At 42.1% G+C, this 16,244-nt stretch overlaps 1 protein-coding gene across 1 annotated transcript in view; it reads left to right on the forward strand.

Annotated features, from left to right (window-relative positions):
- Window positions 1-12,040, forward strand: part of LOC116502529 (vomeronasal type-2 receptor 26-like) — a 53,497-nt gene extending 41,457 nt beyond the window's left edge. The window contains exons 5-6 of the mRNA XM_032208410.1: window positions 4,695-4,842; window positions 11,202-12,040. Of these exons, the coding sequence (XP_032064301.1) occupies window positions 4,695-4,842; window positions 11,202-12,040 (987 nt within the window). The remainder of the gene's footprint in view (window positions 1-4,694; window positions 4,843-11,201) is intronic.
- Window positions 12,041-16,244: the final 4,204 nt, after the last annotated feature.

The following is a 16,244-nucleotide window of genomic DNA, read 5'->3' on the forward strand; positions in this document are numbered from 1 at the left end:
TGGGAAAATATATAATGGCTCATCAAGAATATCTCACATACATCCATAGTATTTGGAGCTTTGATTTTCTGCAAAACTTAAGGGTAAATTATGATGGTTTTGAACCCTATTTCTCTCTAAATCCACAGTTTGTGGAGCAGTCTTTTCGCTGTTCTTTCTCAAAGCATATCTTTTCTGTCAAAGCCCGGAAAAGATGCAGCCAAAAAGCTCCAGTGGAAACCCAAGAGAAAAGGGGCAGCATCTGGATTGAAAATAGTGGCTCTGTTTACATTATCTTTATGACTATGGCCCAGGCTTTGAAGGCTGCATATTCGTCCAGATCCTGGGGGAGAAGGAAGAAGGTCCAAGGGACAGTGGAAGCTCCCAGGCTGCAGCCATGGCAGGTATGGGGTCCCAAAAAGGATCCAAAAAATAAAATTCCTTTGGTGAAAGAATCCATAGGAGAAGGAGGGGAGCCATCTCATCTTCCTTGTGCTACAAAAGGCCAACAGATTTAGTCAATGTAGTTGATTGGGGAATTATTTACCAAGAAGCTGGTACCAGATATATTTTACTAATTTAAAAGGGATGTTTTCATTTTTAAAAACATTCCTGTATTGTTTGTGATTAGCGGTGTACAATTTTACTTTTATAAATTTGAATTCTTTTATAAATTTGAGCTCTGAGGACATCTGATGACCTGAGCCTCAACTGGGTTCTTTTTTCCTGGTGTGACTGACCAATAAATCCCACTGGAACAAAGAAGGTGATTTTCAGTTGTTTATTCCTGAAGAAATAGAGAATTTCACGCTTGGAATAGAGGTCCAAATGAAGGGCCCTGATTAAAGTTGGCTTAGCTATTTATAGAAAAAGTTTTTGATAGTAAAACCCTCCCAATCCTATCATTGGAGTTTTCTTTTGCATGTCTGTAGTTTCTTTGTCAATTTTGCAAGGACGCTGGCAAATGGAGGGGAAACTTGAACAATACACTGGTGATGTAATCAATTCTAACTTTTGAAGGCTTGTTTCCACATAGTCCAATTTAATGGTAGAGAAGGAAAAGGTAGAGAAGGGAACTAGAGGGTCAGCCATAATGGACTTAATTTTCACTAACAGAGATGTAATAATAGAAAGGGCTGAAGTTACAGGGATCCTGGGAGAGGTGAGTGACCATGCAGTATTGGAATTAAACATAATTCAAGCACAAGGAAAACAAAAAAAAGTCAAATTAAAGTCTTGGATTTTAAGAGATTTTACTTCAACACATTTAGAGAATGTTTGGATGGAAATCTTGAAATGGAAAACAATCCATGAAGCTTGGGAAACTTTTAAAAAGAGATTATAAAAGGCTAGTCTAGCACAATACCAATGAAGAAGAAAAATAAAAGATCTCAAAAGAAACCAGCATGGCAGCTCCAAGAACACTATGATAAACTGAAAGACAAAAAAGGCAAATAAAAAAGTGGAAAGACAGTAACATAACTGTTCTGGCTCAGCCTTCATGAGCCCCACTCAATAGCCTACTCGTGAGGAGAAACCCCTTTTTATTTCGAAAAGCAGGAATACAAACCTTTGAGTTCACCACAGGGAGCCTCAATTAGCACTTCAATCCCAACATAAAGAGTCCTGACCAACCTGGGTAGTGGCAAGGAAATCCAGGCGAGGAATCCACTGGAGGGGACTCTCCTGGAGCATGAATGGTTGTCTCTGACAACTGTGCTTCCCACACCCCTCTTCCTTATATCCCAGCCAGGGGAAAGGCTTGTTAACATCTCCTTCTTTTCCTGGATAGCTGGCGCTCAGTCCTACATTGCTCTCTTCTCCGCACTTCTGCACCTATGTGCATTTGGGGCAGGACCCAGCTGTTCCTCCCCCTTACTCAGTTCAGGCCCCCAAAACAGCTGTCTGTCTACCTTAAGGTGACCAGACGTCCCAATTTCAGTGTGACAATCACGCTTTATAACAATTTTTCCCATTTCCTGCCGCGTTTTAAAAAAGTCCCGATCATTTTCTGGCTTCATGTTGAAAGCCCAGTGGATTTGCTTAAGAAATCCTAACCGGGGCAAGACAAAAGACACCCTGTCTAAATTCCCTCTCTCTCTCTGTCTCAGTACTTTCATTGAAGATATTAAAACGTTAAAGCAACAAAATGGACCTCCCCCCCCCCGTGCCGCTTTTTACCTTATTTTATAAGAAAAAATGATCTAGTACCATAGAGCTCCAGGAAATGGCTAGAGATGTTACTTCCTGGATTTTCCGGAGGGGATGGGCACGGAGGTTGGAGGACTGCTCCGAAAAATGGTGGCATTTTTCCCTGACTAATTTCACCATTTCAATTTGCTCAGTTGTTTGTATTAACATCTACATCATTCTGGGTTTACTTGGAGTGCAAGCCTGCTGGTAAGTGGGTTTTTTCTTTTATTTTTTAATGTATTTTAAAATAATATTTTATTTATTGTGCATAGAATTTATTAAAATAGTTTTATTCTGTGTGGATTTAAGTTAAGAACTCCCTGTTATTAAGCTTTCCTCAATTAATCTCTGAGTAGATTCCCACCAACTTCAAGATCCCAAGGGCACATCTTGGAAGCTACCCCTTTGCTTAGTTTATAGATGATGCCTTTCCTTAAATATGAAAATAAATACATTTATTGTTCAAATGTGTACATCTCAATAGAAATGACTCTCAGGGGTGACAACAATCCACTAAAATAATAATATAAAACAGTAATTACAAAAACAGGAGCAACTGTTATGAAAATTATTATTAAAAAATAAAGAATAAAAATGGAGTTATTAAGTATATTAATTGCAGCAACCACAATACAATACCTCAGTCCTTCTTTTCATTAAACTAGACATACCCAATTCCAAGGAATTAAAAGATGCTTGCTCCTGGGGAGGAAAGCTATGGCAAATCTAGACAGCATCCTAAAAAACAAGGTGACCAGATTTTCAGTAAAGAGGGACACCTTTGACTGGGGGTGGGGGCTTGATTAAAAATTTTATACGGAGCAACAAAAATTTTCATACAACGCAAAAATAGTATTGTAATATTTTTTTATTTATTTCAACATAACTACAATTTACAAATATAAATTGGAACTGTTGCCAAATATCAAAATTTTGATCACGTGACCATGAAGATGTTGCAATGGTCGCTAAGTGTGAAAAATGGTCATCAGTCACTTTTTTCAATGCCATTGTAACTTTGGTCACTAAGCCCATTATACCACCTTTCTTGCCACAGTTCTTAAGTGAATAACTGCAGCTGATAAGTTAGTAACATAAGTGAATCTGTTTTCCCCATTTGACTTTGTCAAAAGGTGATTATATGACCCCAGGACACTGAAATCATCATAAATATGAATCTGTTGCCAAACATCAAAATTTTGATCGCGTGACCATGAGGATGCTGCAACGGTCGCTAAGTGTGAAAATGGTCGCTAAGTGTGAAAAATGGTCATCAGTCACTTTTTTCAATGCCATTGTAACTTTGGTCACTAAGCCTATTATATCACCTTTCTTGCCACAGTTCTTAAGTGAATAACTGCAGCTGGTATTTTGTATTTTGGATAGAATCTTTTTTTAAATTGTCTTAAAAAAAGATTCTATCCAAAATACAAAATACCAGCTGCAGTTATTCACTTAAGAACTGTGGCAAGAAAGGTGGTATAGTGACCAAAGTTACAATGGCATTGAAAAAAGTGACTGATGACCATTTTTCACACTTAGCAACCATTTTCACACTTAGCGACCGTTGCAGCATCCTCATGGTCACGTGATCAAAATGTTGATGTTTGGCAACAGTTACAATTTATATTTGTAAATTGTAGTTATGTTGAAATAAAAAAAATACAATACTATTTTTGCATTGTATGAAAATTTTTGTTGCTCCGTATAAAATTTTTAATCAACCCCCCCCCCCCCCCTGGTCAAAGGTGTCCCTCTTTACCAATCTGAAAATCTGGTCACCTTAGTCCACCTGCATGTGAGTAGATGGGCCCTGCTCTGCATCTGGCTATGAGACCTCCTGTTCCTCAAAGTCTTCCGCAGACCCAGGCACACACTCCATCTCCTCTGACACAACAAAACCTAAGACAGAATATCAGCAAATAGCCAGAACCTACAAAGATTAAGTCAGGAAAGCTAAAGCTTTCATTTCAACTTCCCTGAGGCTGGTGGGAGGAGCTGCAGGCTCTGAGTGGGGAGTCTAAGAGACAGTACAGAGGACAAAGGTAGAGTAAAATTGCCTCCATTACATTTTAACTTCCCTGAGGCTGGTGGGCAAATCATATAACTCTAAACCAAAAATAGCAATAATACATTCTGGGTTAGTGCGATTGAGATTGTGATTTTATTTTATTTCAAAATGACTGGCTTAGTTCAATGTAATACTTGTTTTGCAACTGTCTTTCACAGTATTCTTTTCAAATTTGGATACTGTTCCATTTGTAAACAAATTACTAATCTACATGGACAGATTACCTGGCAGGAATATAGGATTGATAAATTTTGCTGAACCATTTTTGTTCACTGAGAGCATATGCACCAAAAACAAATTCCTTGTGTGTCCAATCACACTTCGCCAATAAAGAATTCTATTCTATTCTATTATGAACTTAATGGTACCTGAAATTCATACATGAAAAATATCAGGTGGTGTCGGAAACAAAGATTTCTACTTTTAAAGTTCCTAGAATTTTCCATTCTAGTTCCATCCCTTTCTGGAGAAGAATGATTTCTACAATCTTTCCCATTGGAAGCTCTACATGGACCAAAATGGAGAAGTAACGGCAGATATGGACATCCAGTGCTTTGTTGTTTTGTCCAGTAATAGTTTGACGAAAATGAAAGTGGGAAGTATTGAAAAACAGAGACTTATTATCAACCAAAGGGCTCTTTCGTGGCTGAAGTTGCTAAACAGGGTAGGTTAAATATTGTGGTATTCTCTCTTTTCTCTAAAGATTAGGACCCATTTCAAGTGGGTTATTTCTAGTGACCCTGGGAGTTGAATGTATGGAGGAAAAAACATACAGTTTTCTTAGACTGCTTGAGTGGGGGAGGGCATTCACAAAGGTGTCCCTCAGATACTATGATATGGAATACTCTTTTAAACTGATTCAGCCATATTCAGCATCAGACGCTGCGTGATTATTCTTTGGGATACAGACCATGGCTTTTTTGTATCTCTTCTATAATTTAGAATCACCTTCATAGTGGCAAGAAGCCCTCAAGTGCTGGCATTTATGTTGCAAATAGTCTCAGATTCTTTTAACTATTATCTGTATTAGGTTTGGACCAGGGGTGGGATTCAGACGGTTCAGATGAGTTTGGGCGAACCGGTAGCTCCGACGATCAGCTGGGGAGTGAACCGGTTTGCTCCGATAATCAGCGGGGCTCATTTGCCTGTCCTTGCACTTTACTTACCTATATCCTCTCAGCTGATTTGTGCAGCAGCCGTGTTACTCCACAGAAGTAACCTGCAAGGCACGTTTTGTTAAAACTGTGCACACGTGCAGAGCACGCATCAGGCATAGGTGCTCACAGAGTGTACACATGCGAAGTACATGATCACTGAACCGGTTTTAAATCAGCAGGATCCCACCATTGGTTTGGACTGAATGAGATGAATCTAATAATCACAGGTCTGCAAAAAAATATTTTTTGACAGCTGTTTTGGTTAATCCATGTAATCTTTATGTTTTTTGGTGTGCTGAATCTGAAAATGACCTCCATTTTGTCATAGGACATCACATTTCCTGATCATTTCATCTATTTTATCTGTTCTTTGTTCAATAATCTCCCATCTCTTTTCAATGCTCTCTGTTCTTGCTTGTATTTTTTGTATTTTTTGCATAATCATCAACAATGTCACTTCATTTTGTTTTCCCTGTTGTGACATCATCTATATTAATTTTTTCCTTCCAATAGTGCACACTGTTACTATAAACTCTGAGGGTCTTTTTCAAGCCAAATTAACTGCTTTCTTTCCCAATATGTGCAGTTTTTTCCCCAGTCCAAGCTTTTCACTCTGATAGTAAATTATACGCCCCTCAGAGAGGGTTCGCAATTTGGGAGTCCTCCTGGATCCCCAGCTGACTTTAGAACACCATTTGTCGGCTGTGACCAGGGGGACCTTTGCCCAGGTTTGCCTGGTGCACCAATTGCGACCCTACCTGGATCGGGAGGCCCTTCAGACAGTCACTCACGCCCTTGTGACCTCAAGACTGGATTACTGTAATGCGCTCTACATGGGGCTGCCCTTGAAGAGTGTTCGAAGACTTCAGCTAGTCCAGAATGCAGCCACGCGAGCGATCGTGGGTGCACCCAGGTACACCCACATTACACCTATCCTCCGCAAGCTGCACTGGCTACCCATTAGTCTCCGGACTCGCTTCAAGGTGCTAGTCGTTACTTATAAAGCCCTACATGGCATTGGACCTGGGTACCTGAGAGACCACCTCCTGCCAATTACCTCCCATAGACCAATCAGATCGCACAGACTAGGCCTTCTCCGGATCCCATCTGCCAGCCAATGTCGGCTGGCAACACCCCGGGGGAGAGCCTTCTCTGTTGCAGCTCCAGCCCTCTGGAACGAGCTCCCCGTGGAGATCCGGACCCTTACTACTCCCGGCCTTCCACAAAGCCACCAAGATCTGGCTGCTTCAGCAGGCTGGGGGGCTGTTGAAATAGCCAGCCCTACTGTAACTATGAATGTTGTGTATTTTAAATTGTTGTTTGTCTATTTGTCTATTTATCCCCTTCCTTTGTTTATTGTAAGCCGCCCGGAGTCCTTCGGGAGTGGGCGGCATACAAGACCAATAAAATGAAATGAAATGAATGAAATAGTACCCAGAGAAGCACCAGTATAAACATCTGTGTTCTTCCCACTATCATTTTCAGTAAACAAACTCAAAGTCCTTGAAGCTCAAACGTAGAGAAGAAAAACAATATTTCCAAGCTTCCAAGCCTTTAAGTGGCAATGTTATTTCCCTCTATTTTCACTTCTCTATGTTCTTTATTTTCCAGAAAATAAAAGAAATATTAGCAAGAAAATATTATAAGGTATTGAAAAAAGAAAAAGGAATAAGGAAGGAATAAGGAATAAGTTTATTTATAGGCCGCCCTTTTCCCCGAGGGGACTCAGGGCGGCTAACAACTTATAGGGAGGGGATACAAACAGTAACATATAACATAACACATAATTAAAAAGTAAACAACATTCATTCAACATTCGGGTGGGGGTGGATCAATCTTTACCCCCAGGCCTGGCAGGATAGCCAGTTCTTGAGGGCTGCGCGGAAGGTCTGAAGGGTGGTGAGGGTACGAATCTCCACGGGGAGATCGTTCCAGAGGGTCGGAGCTGCCACTGAAAAGGCTCTCCTCCGTGTAGTAGCCAGCCGGCACTGGCTGGCAGATGGCACTCGGAGGAGGCCTAATCTATGAGATCTAATCGGTCTCGAGGAGGTAATCGGCAGGAGGCGGTCTCCCAAGTACCCAGATCCACTACCATGAAGGGCTTTATAGGCGGTAAGAAGCACCTTGAAGCGCACACGGAGATCAACAGGTAGCCAGCGCAGCTCGCAGAGGATAGGTGTTATGTGGGTGAACCGAGGTGCACCCACGATCACTCGCGCGGCCGCATTCTGGACTAGCTGAAGTCGCCGGATGCTCTTCAAGGGCAGCCCCATGTAGAGCACGTTGCAGTATTCCAGCCTAGAGGTCACGAGGGCGCGAGTGACTGTTGTGAGTGCCTCCCGATTCAGGTAGGGTCGCAACTGGCGCACCAGGCGAACCTAGGCGAATGCCCCCCTGGTCACAGCCGACAGGTGGTGATCAAAGGTCAGCTGTGGGTCCAGGAGGACTCCCAAGTTGCAAACCCTGTCTGAGGGGTATAAAATTTGGCCCCCCAGCCTGAGTGGTGGAACGCTAACCAAATTATTGGGAGGGAAGCACAACAGCCACTCAGTCTTTTCCGGGTTGAGTACAAGCTTGTTAGCCCGCATCCAGTCTCTAACGGCCTCAAGACCCTGGCTCATCACGTCCACTGCTTCATTGAGTTGGCACGGGGCAGACAGATACAGCTGTGTATCGTCCGCATATTGATGGTATCTTATCCCGTGCCTCCGAATGATCTCGCCCAGCGGTTTCATGTAGATGTTAAATAGTACGGGGGACAGGACCGACCCCTGCGGCACCCCATATGTTAGGGGCCTCGTGGTCGATCTCTGCCCCCCGACCAACACCGACTGCGACCTGTCCGAGAGGTAGGAGGAGAACCACTGCAAAACAGTGCCTCCCACCCCCACCTCCCGCAGTCGTCGCAGAAAGATACCATGGTCGATGGTATCGAAAGCCGCCGAGAGGTCAAGAAGAACCAAGATGGAGGCGTGGCCTCCATCCCTGGCTCTCCAGAGATCATCAGTCAATGCGACGAAAGCGGTTTCTGTGCTGTAGCCAGGTCTGAAGCCAGACTGGAAGGGGTCCAGGTAATCGGCTTCCTCCAAGGACCGCTGATGCTGGTAGGCCACCACCTTCTCAACAACCTTCCCAATAAAGGGGAGGTTGGAGACTGGACGGTAGTTGTTAAGTACGGCTGGATCCAAAGATGGTTTCTTCAGGAGGGGTCTCACCACCGCTGTTTTGAGTGCGGCGGGGAAGTGCCCCTCCCGAAGCGAGGCGGTAATAACCGCTTGGATCCAGCTCCGTGAAAGCCTTTAAAAAAAGAGAAAGATAAAATCTGTCCAATTTAAAAAATATGTGTTTGTAGAAATTTCAGCAGTAAAAGGATTTTTTTAAAAAAAATAACACACAAAATTTGACTCAGGCTTAATCTCGCTGCTTGACCTTTCTTGTCTTCAACTTTAACTCTACTTTTGATCTTTGGGATGTTCTCTCATCTAATAGTAAAAAACTATCTCACCAATTCAGCACACTTTTTCTCCTGCATTATCTTCCGTTTCTGGAGCTGTCTCAACTTTCAGCAGCTTCAATGGCTGCTTCTTTGTCGCTGGAAAAAAAAGGCTTCTCCTTGATCTACCAGGGACTTTGCGATATCCCCGGGATCAACAGGATGTGCCCTTCTCTATCACCATTTCTGCAGGACAGTTTAGGTCCAAAAGGACTGTCCAGCAACAGATATCGATGGCGATCCCCGAAACTCCAAGATTGTACTTCATATCGTCCTAACATTAGCTCCGCTTCCTCCACTCTCAAAGGGTTAATAACCAGATGACTGCAAAGAATATAAAACTTTCCATTCCCTAATCTTTCCTTTCCATTCAATCAGGACTGAAAATGCTTCTTGGATGAAAAGCAAAACATTTTCAAGGGGGGGAAAGTCAATTTGCCTTTTGGAAAAGCACCTTTGGGACAAAATATGCCTGACTTACTCTGTTTGAGAAGTTATGATATTTTTAAACCCATTAGTTGTTATTTAATTCTAAAATCTTTTTTCAGTTCCACACTTTATTCAGTCCTTTATTACCATGAGATATGCCAGAAGTAAAAGGCAGGAACTATATAAATTTTTCAGTGGTTGTATCTTCTGCAATCATTTGGAACTATTAGAGAATTTATATTTCTTCAAGTGAAGCCCAGAGAAACTACTCAACCAAACTTCATATCTACCTCCATTTTCCATGGATGCTTAGCCTGGACACATTTTCTTTGACATTCCTTGTTTTTTCTCTTTAGCCTCTGCCTCAGTCCAAATGTGTGGAAAGTTGTCGTCCTGGGTTTGTCAAGCGGAAGCGAGAAGGAGAGCCAGTTTGCTGCTATGACTGTGTTCCTTGTCCAGAGGGGACCATCTCCACTCAGGAAGGTGGGTAACACCAAAGAAAATAGCAGATTTGTGGGATTCCTCTAGAGCATTTTTATAGAAGTCAATATTAAATGATGTGTTAAAGATCAAATGTTTTTTTTTGTTTTTTGTTTATTTTCAAACTGCAAAATTTCTTATCTAAAAGGAAGAATGTCCAAAAGACCCTTAAGGAGGGGCTGGATAGAGATAAGGCTTGGGCAAGTTTTACTAATGCCAAAGAAAATATCTCTTATGCTTTTTATTTTGGATTTTTTCTTTCCACATTTCTATTTCTATGAATATCTGAATTATTTGAAACTTGAGGAATTATCTTAAGTATTCTGACCTAGGCTTCCTGATACAGTAAAAAACACATGCTTAGTCCCCAAAACCCTCTTTTTATTTCAAAGGCTGTGATTTATATTCATTCACAGCCCGTAATGAGTCCCAAATAGTTGTAAAGAGTCCTACAGTAGGTTGCCAAAGTCCTTCAGGACAAGGCTGGTAAGCACCCACCTTTATCTTCCTTGAAATGCTACCAAAGACTTAATTGCCAATTAGCTTGACAAGACCAAATGGAGCAAAGAGTTAAAATGGAGCTTCAGAAGTAAATTGACTAGCATGAGCCAAGTTGCTTCCTGCAAAGGCTCATGTGCCTTTGTTCCTCCTTTATGTCCTATGGGAGGGGCCAATCACCTCCAAATCTTACTCCTGAGTCATCCCTTCTGTCTTAACTGTTCTTGCCTTCTGGCAGCTCTGCACATGTGCACACTGAGAAAAGGGGAACCTGTTCCTCTGACTCCCTACTTTCCAACTCTAGAGACTCCGGAGGCATCACATAACTCCCAGATTTCCCTGGCCCCCTCTTTGCCTCTGATGCAGAGCCCTCGTCTGAGATTTCCCCAGACTCCAGAACTGGCCCATGTTCCTCCCCAATCTCCTCACTGTCCGACTCTGCTGCCAGCTGCTAGTGGACCACAACATTTAGATCCATTCTCTAGAAGGATCTTTGCAGTTTATTCTATATAGATGGCCACTTAAGCATCACTAGAAGGAATTGCTAGTCCACAGTGAGCTGATGTGTACAGTTATGGGTGCATTTCCTTACATGAATGTTACCACTCAGAAGAGTAGCCATTCCAAATTATGCGCAGAACTAATTTTTGCTGTTTTTAAATATATATATTCTTATCTTGTTTCTCTGGAAATGTTAATTGAACCATCTTTAAAAAAATCCTCCTGGTATCAATTGTTTTCCAAAATAACTTATTTCTTGAAAAGTGAAAAGGTAGAATGTTAAAGAAATATTGTTGTGGTTTTTTTTTTTGGGGGGGGGTGTTTGCAGATACAGAAAAATGCACCAAATGTCCAGATGATAAATATCCAAATAAGGATTATATCCAATGTATCCACAAAGTTATATCCTTTTTATCTTATGAAGAAACTCTGGGCATCATCCTGATCTCTTTTGCCCTACTCTTGTTCTTAACCACAGGCTTTGTTTTAGTCATATTCCTTAAATACCGAGCAACTCCCATTGTCAGAGCCAACAACAGGGACCTCTCTTACATCTTACTGGTTTCCCTTCTGCTTTGTTTCTTGACTCCTCTTCTCTTCATTGGTCAACCAAGGAAAGCCACCTGCTTTCTCCAACAAACTATTTTTAGCATCATCTTCTCCATTGCCATTTCTTCTCTTTTAGCCAAAACAATCACAGTGGTGCTGGCTTTTCTGGCCACAAAACCAGGAAACCAAGTGAAAAGATGGTTGGGGAAAAGCTTGGCCAACTCCATCATTCTTTCTTGTTCTGCTGTCCAAATTATCATCTGTTCCATCTGGCTGGGAGTTTCTCCCCCATTCCCTGATTCTGACTTCCAATCTCAGCCTGGAGAGATCATCCTGCAATGCAATGAAGGCTCTGTTGTCATGTTCTATATCACCCTCAGCTACATGGGCTTCCTGGCTGCCATCTGCTTTACAGTGGCTTTCCTGGCCAGGAATCTGCCTGGGACCTTTAATGAAGCCAAGCTGATCACCTTCAGCATGCTGGTTTTCTGCAGTGTCTGGGTGACTTTTGTACCCACCTATCTGAGCACCAAAGGGAAATACATGGTGGGTGTTCAGGTCTTCTCCCTGTTGGCCTCCAGTGCTGGTCTCCTGGGCTGCATCTTCATCCCCAAGTGCTACATAATCATTTTGAGGCCAGACCTGAACACAAAGGAGAAGCTTATAACCAAGAGAAATGTAGAAATATGAGATATGGGAATGTCAACTCTCAACATGTTCTAGGAAGTCAAACCAAAATGGTCCAAGCTGTTCTCCATGGATGACTAGGCATATATATTTTGTTTTTGCTTTAAACTGTTAAAGGGGAACTGGCAGATAGGATTGTGAGGAAAGTTAATTCCTGGAGTAGTGGGACAAAATTAACAGGCCGGAAATACAGAAGGATTGCATGTGGCAACTATGACACCCTTGTTTCTCAGTACATTTTACCAAAACTGCTAGGGCAATGCAACTGATATGTTTCTCTTTATTTAGACCAGAGGTAGTCAACTTGGTCCCTACCACCCTCTAGTGGGCGTTCCAGCTTTCATGGTGGGCGGTAGGGGTTTTGTCCGATAGTGAAGTACTTTCCTTTTTTTTAAATTTAATTGACTTTTTAACAAAATGTCATAGCATTATTTAAAAACATTTTCATAGGTTTTCATAAAATCACCATTACTGTGCAACCAGTGGGTGGTTAGAAAATTTTACTACTAACAGAGATCCAAAAGTGGGCGGTGGGTATAAAAAGGTTGACTATCCCTGATTTAGACAATAACTCTTTCTTGAGGATAGTAACCTCAAATAGGTGGGAAAATAACTTGAGGCTTGCTAATTATGAATATCCATGCTTACATATATGTATATGCACTATTATCATTTTGTCCTCCTTTCCTGTTGTCTGTAGAATTTCCTTCCACTATTTTTCTGGAGGGAAATTCCTCCAGTTTAGGTTGAATAAAGAATAACTTGTCCGAGTTTGTTGCATACATTCAAATTCAGAAAGCACACGTAGATAACTGATTTAGCTGGATTCATTAACCTCTTTATATACATAAGAATAGATGAAAAAAATGTATAATACCAAGAGCTGGTTCTTCAAAGTAAATACAAACATGAGAGTTACAGGCAAATACAAGGAGCTAGTTTCATTTCTAGTGCAGGGGTCTAGTGCAGGGGGGGGGGGGGTTCAAATTGGTTTAATAGCCGGTTTGCTGAGTGTGTGCTTTGCGTGCACTCTTGGTTCTCTCATGCACATGTGTGTGCACTTTAGAGGATACTTACCTTTCGGATTGCTGCTTGGGAAGGAATTTCATTCTGCCACATGACTCAGCTGAGAAGACAAAGATAGGTAAAGCGCAGGGGCTGGTGGGCGGGCCCAGTTGCTTGTGGGAGTGAACCGGTTCATTCCCAGCTGATTTTCAGAGCTACAGGTTCACCCGAACCAGTCCGAACCAGTAGAATCTCACCCCTGGTCTAGTGCCTTCATTCATGCCTTCAGAGGCTGTAAAAGAAAAGAAAAAAGTATGTGAAATTGAAAGACAGCATAAATAGCTATTCCTCCTCCACTGGAAGAGAAACATCCTGAGAAATGAATCCTAAGGACCACAATAATCAATGCAGAGAAAGAAAAGGGAAGGCCAGCCAGAAATATCCCCCAATTCCACATGTGGACAGAGATCATGAAGATAAATAAATCTGAACAAGAAATGTTGGAAGGAAGATGAATGGGAAATTTGCAAACTTAAGGAGTCTTGCAGGAGGATTCACAGGGGTTCCTGCTGGTTTATGAAACTCTGGTGCGGACCAGGTATACATGGAGTAATGGAAATAATAAAATTATATTATATTTCCTGTGGTACAGGAAAAATGGACACAGAGTTGGAACGGACCTTGGAGGTCTTCTAGTTCAGCCACATTCTCAAGTAGGAAACCCTACATCATTTCAGACAAATGGTTGTCTAATCTGTTCTTCAAAGTCTCCAGTGTTGGAGCAGCCACAACTTCTGGAGGCAATTGATTCCACTTATTAATTGTTCTTACTGTCAGGAAATTTCTCCTTAGTTCTAGGTTGCTCCTCTTTGTCCATTTTTCATCCATTGCTTCTTGTCTTGCTTTCTGGTGCTTTAAGGTCAGTGTGAGAAGCTGCACCTGACTTCCCCTGACTGCCAAAAGTCTCTCCTGAAGGATTGGGCCAAAGAGCAGAGCTGAAACTTTGATGATAATTTTCCTTGTCATGTGAGATTCCTGGCTGAAACAACTAATGATCGGAGTCAAAGATTGTTGGGCATTTCTCTGGAGAGAAATGAAAGGGAAATAATCCCCTTATGGTTCAAAATGATAGGGCAGAGCTAAAATTAACTGGGTTGTCAAGAATTGAGAGGTTTGCAAGCTCCATCCTTGAAATTGGCCCCAGAGGGAATACACAGCACCTGTGGCGGGGAAAAAAAAGAAATGTGACACTTGTTGACAGAGTGGTTAAAGAGAAAAGCCTGGAGACTATTTATTGCCTGAACATGTCACAGAACTAAAATAGCTTCCTACTGAGTTAAAGCCAAAAGTTACTTCATTTTGAAAGTTAATACTGAAGGGCATCCTCACAAAAGGGCAGATGCAATAGTGTGGCCAGTCTCCAAGATCAACAACCATCATAGTCATAAATTAGTCATCAGAATTTTGCACAGTTAAAAAAAATATACAGATATGCAAAATAAATAAAGAATGCCTTTGACTCCCTGTAAGGAAGAAAGGGGGGGGGGGGGGCAAGTTCCACTGCCACTCCCTTCGATACATAGGGCACTGGGGGGGGGGGAAGCAAAGCCCTTATCTATTTATCTATTTATCTATTTATCTATTTATCTATTTATCTATTTATCTATTTATCTATTTATCTATTTATCTATTTATCTATTTATCTATTTATCTATTTATCTATTTATCTATTTATCTATTTATCTATTTATCTATTTATCTATTTATCTATTTATCTATTTATCTATTTATCTATTTATCTATTTATCTATTAAATTTTGTATGCCGCCCACTCTCAAAAGAGACTCAGCCATCACATTGCCCATAGAAAAGGCCCAGGAGAAAGGGATCTGGGGCAACCCTTCACACATACCGACATTCTGGGAAGAGACTATTGTCTTTGTGTATTGTCTTTGCTGTTGCATTTTGTTGGAAGAAATGTCCTTCTGGGTTTGGCTCCAAGTGGGGAAAAAGAGACCGGAGGCATGGAGGCTGCTTAGAAAGATGGTTTAATGTTTAATGGTGGACAGAACTGCATGGCTTCAGGTTGTGGGGGAAAAGGTGATCACATGCTTCCAGGTGTTGGGTGAAGAAGAAGAAGGGTCGAGGAAGGGGCTTGCAGGGCTTTTAAAAATCTGTTCGGTCCCATCTCTCTGTTTCCTGTTCCTGTGTAAGAAATGTATTCTGATTGGTTGTCAGACTCACATGGGGCCATGCAGAGGCAACCCTCTAGGCTAAGTCCAGGTTTGGTTGAATTCTCAGATGCCATGTGGTCAGTTGAGTAAAAGGCCAATATTACCATCCCTTAATCCCATCCCCCTGGAGCTGAAGGGGAGAACTCTTTATTATGTAAAGTGGACTAGCTCAGGCTTTAATGGCTCATTGACAAAAAGGGGGTGGGGCAGGAAGCTGCAGGGAGAGTTACTTTCCCTTTTTGAAACATGCGTCTTCCTTTTCACATCCACAGAAACATAATATTCTGCCTTTTCAATATTTCCTTGGATATTTCATTTTTCTGGGAGAGGGCTGGGTGATAACTTCCTACATTAAGGAGGAGGCTGCCAATAGGGGTTTGTGAAGCTTCAGTTTGGCTTTCTTGTGTTCCAGAAAAGGCTCCTATCAGGGAGAAGCCATGCAGGGGCTTTGCCTAGAAAGGGGAATATGGCATTGCTCAGGAGGAAAAGGGGAGGGGAGGGGTCTCCCTGGAGGGGACCCTCTATTTCTGAGGAAAGGGCATCCTGGGGGTCCCTCGTGGCCCCTGAAGACCCTCCAACTGGGCTCTTTGAGACAACCGCTGCTCCCCCTTGAGGAGAATTTCTTCATGGCAACTGTTTCTTGGTGGGTGAGGGGACCTTCCAGGACTTCAGCCTCTCCTCCATTTGCATTTTTATTTCCTTCTCACCACAAAAAAAAAACTTTTTAATTTTAATCTTTATTTGATACCCTCCTTTCTTGCCCCCCACCCCGCCCCACTTGGTCTTTGTTTATTCAGCCACTTCTCCATGAGGCTGATTGGTGGCTGAGTCCACAGGCAGCCATTGTCTCTGCCTTCCTATTTGATTGGCTGCGGCTGGATTGTCATGAATGGAGGCAGCCACTCAAAGGAGGGAGGGAGAGAAAGAGGCGGGTCTTTTGTCTTCCCTCAGAACTGAGAGAGAAATCT

The sequence above is a fragment of the Thamnophis elegans genome, chromosome 2, assembly GCF_009769535.1.
Source record: "Thamnophis elegans isolate rThaEle1 chromosome 2, rThaEle1.pri, whole genome shotgun sequence".
NCBI lineage: Eukaryota > Metazoa > Chordata > Lepidosauria > Squamata > Colubridae > Thamnophis > Thamnophis elegans.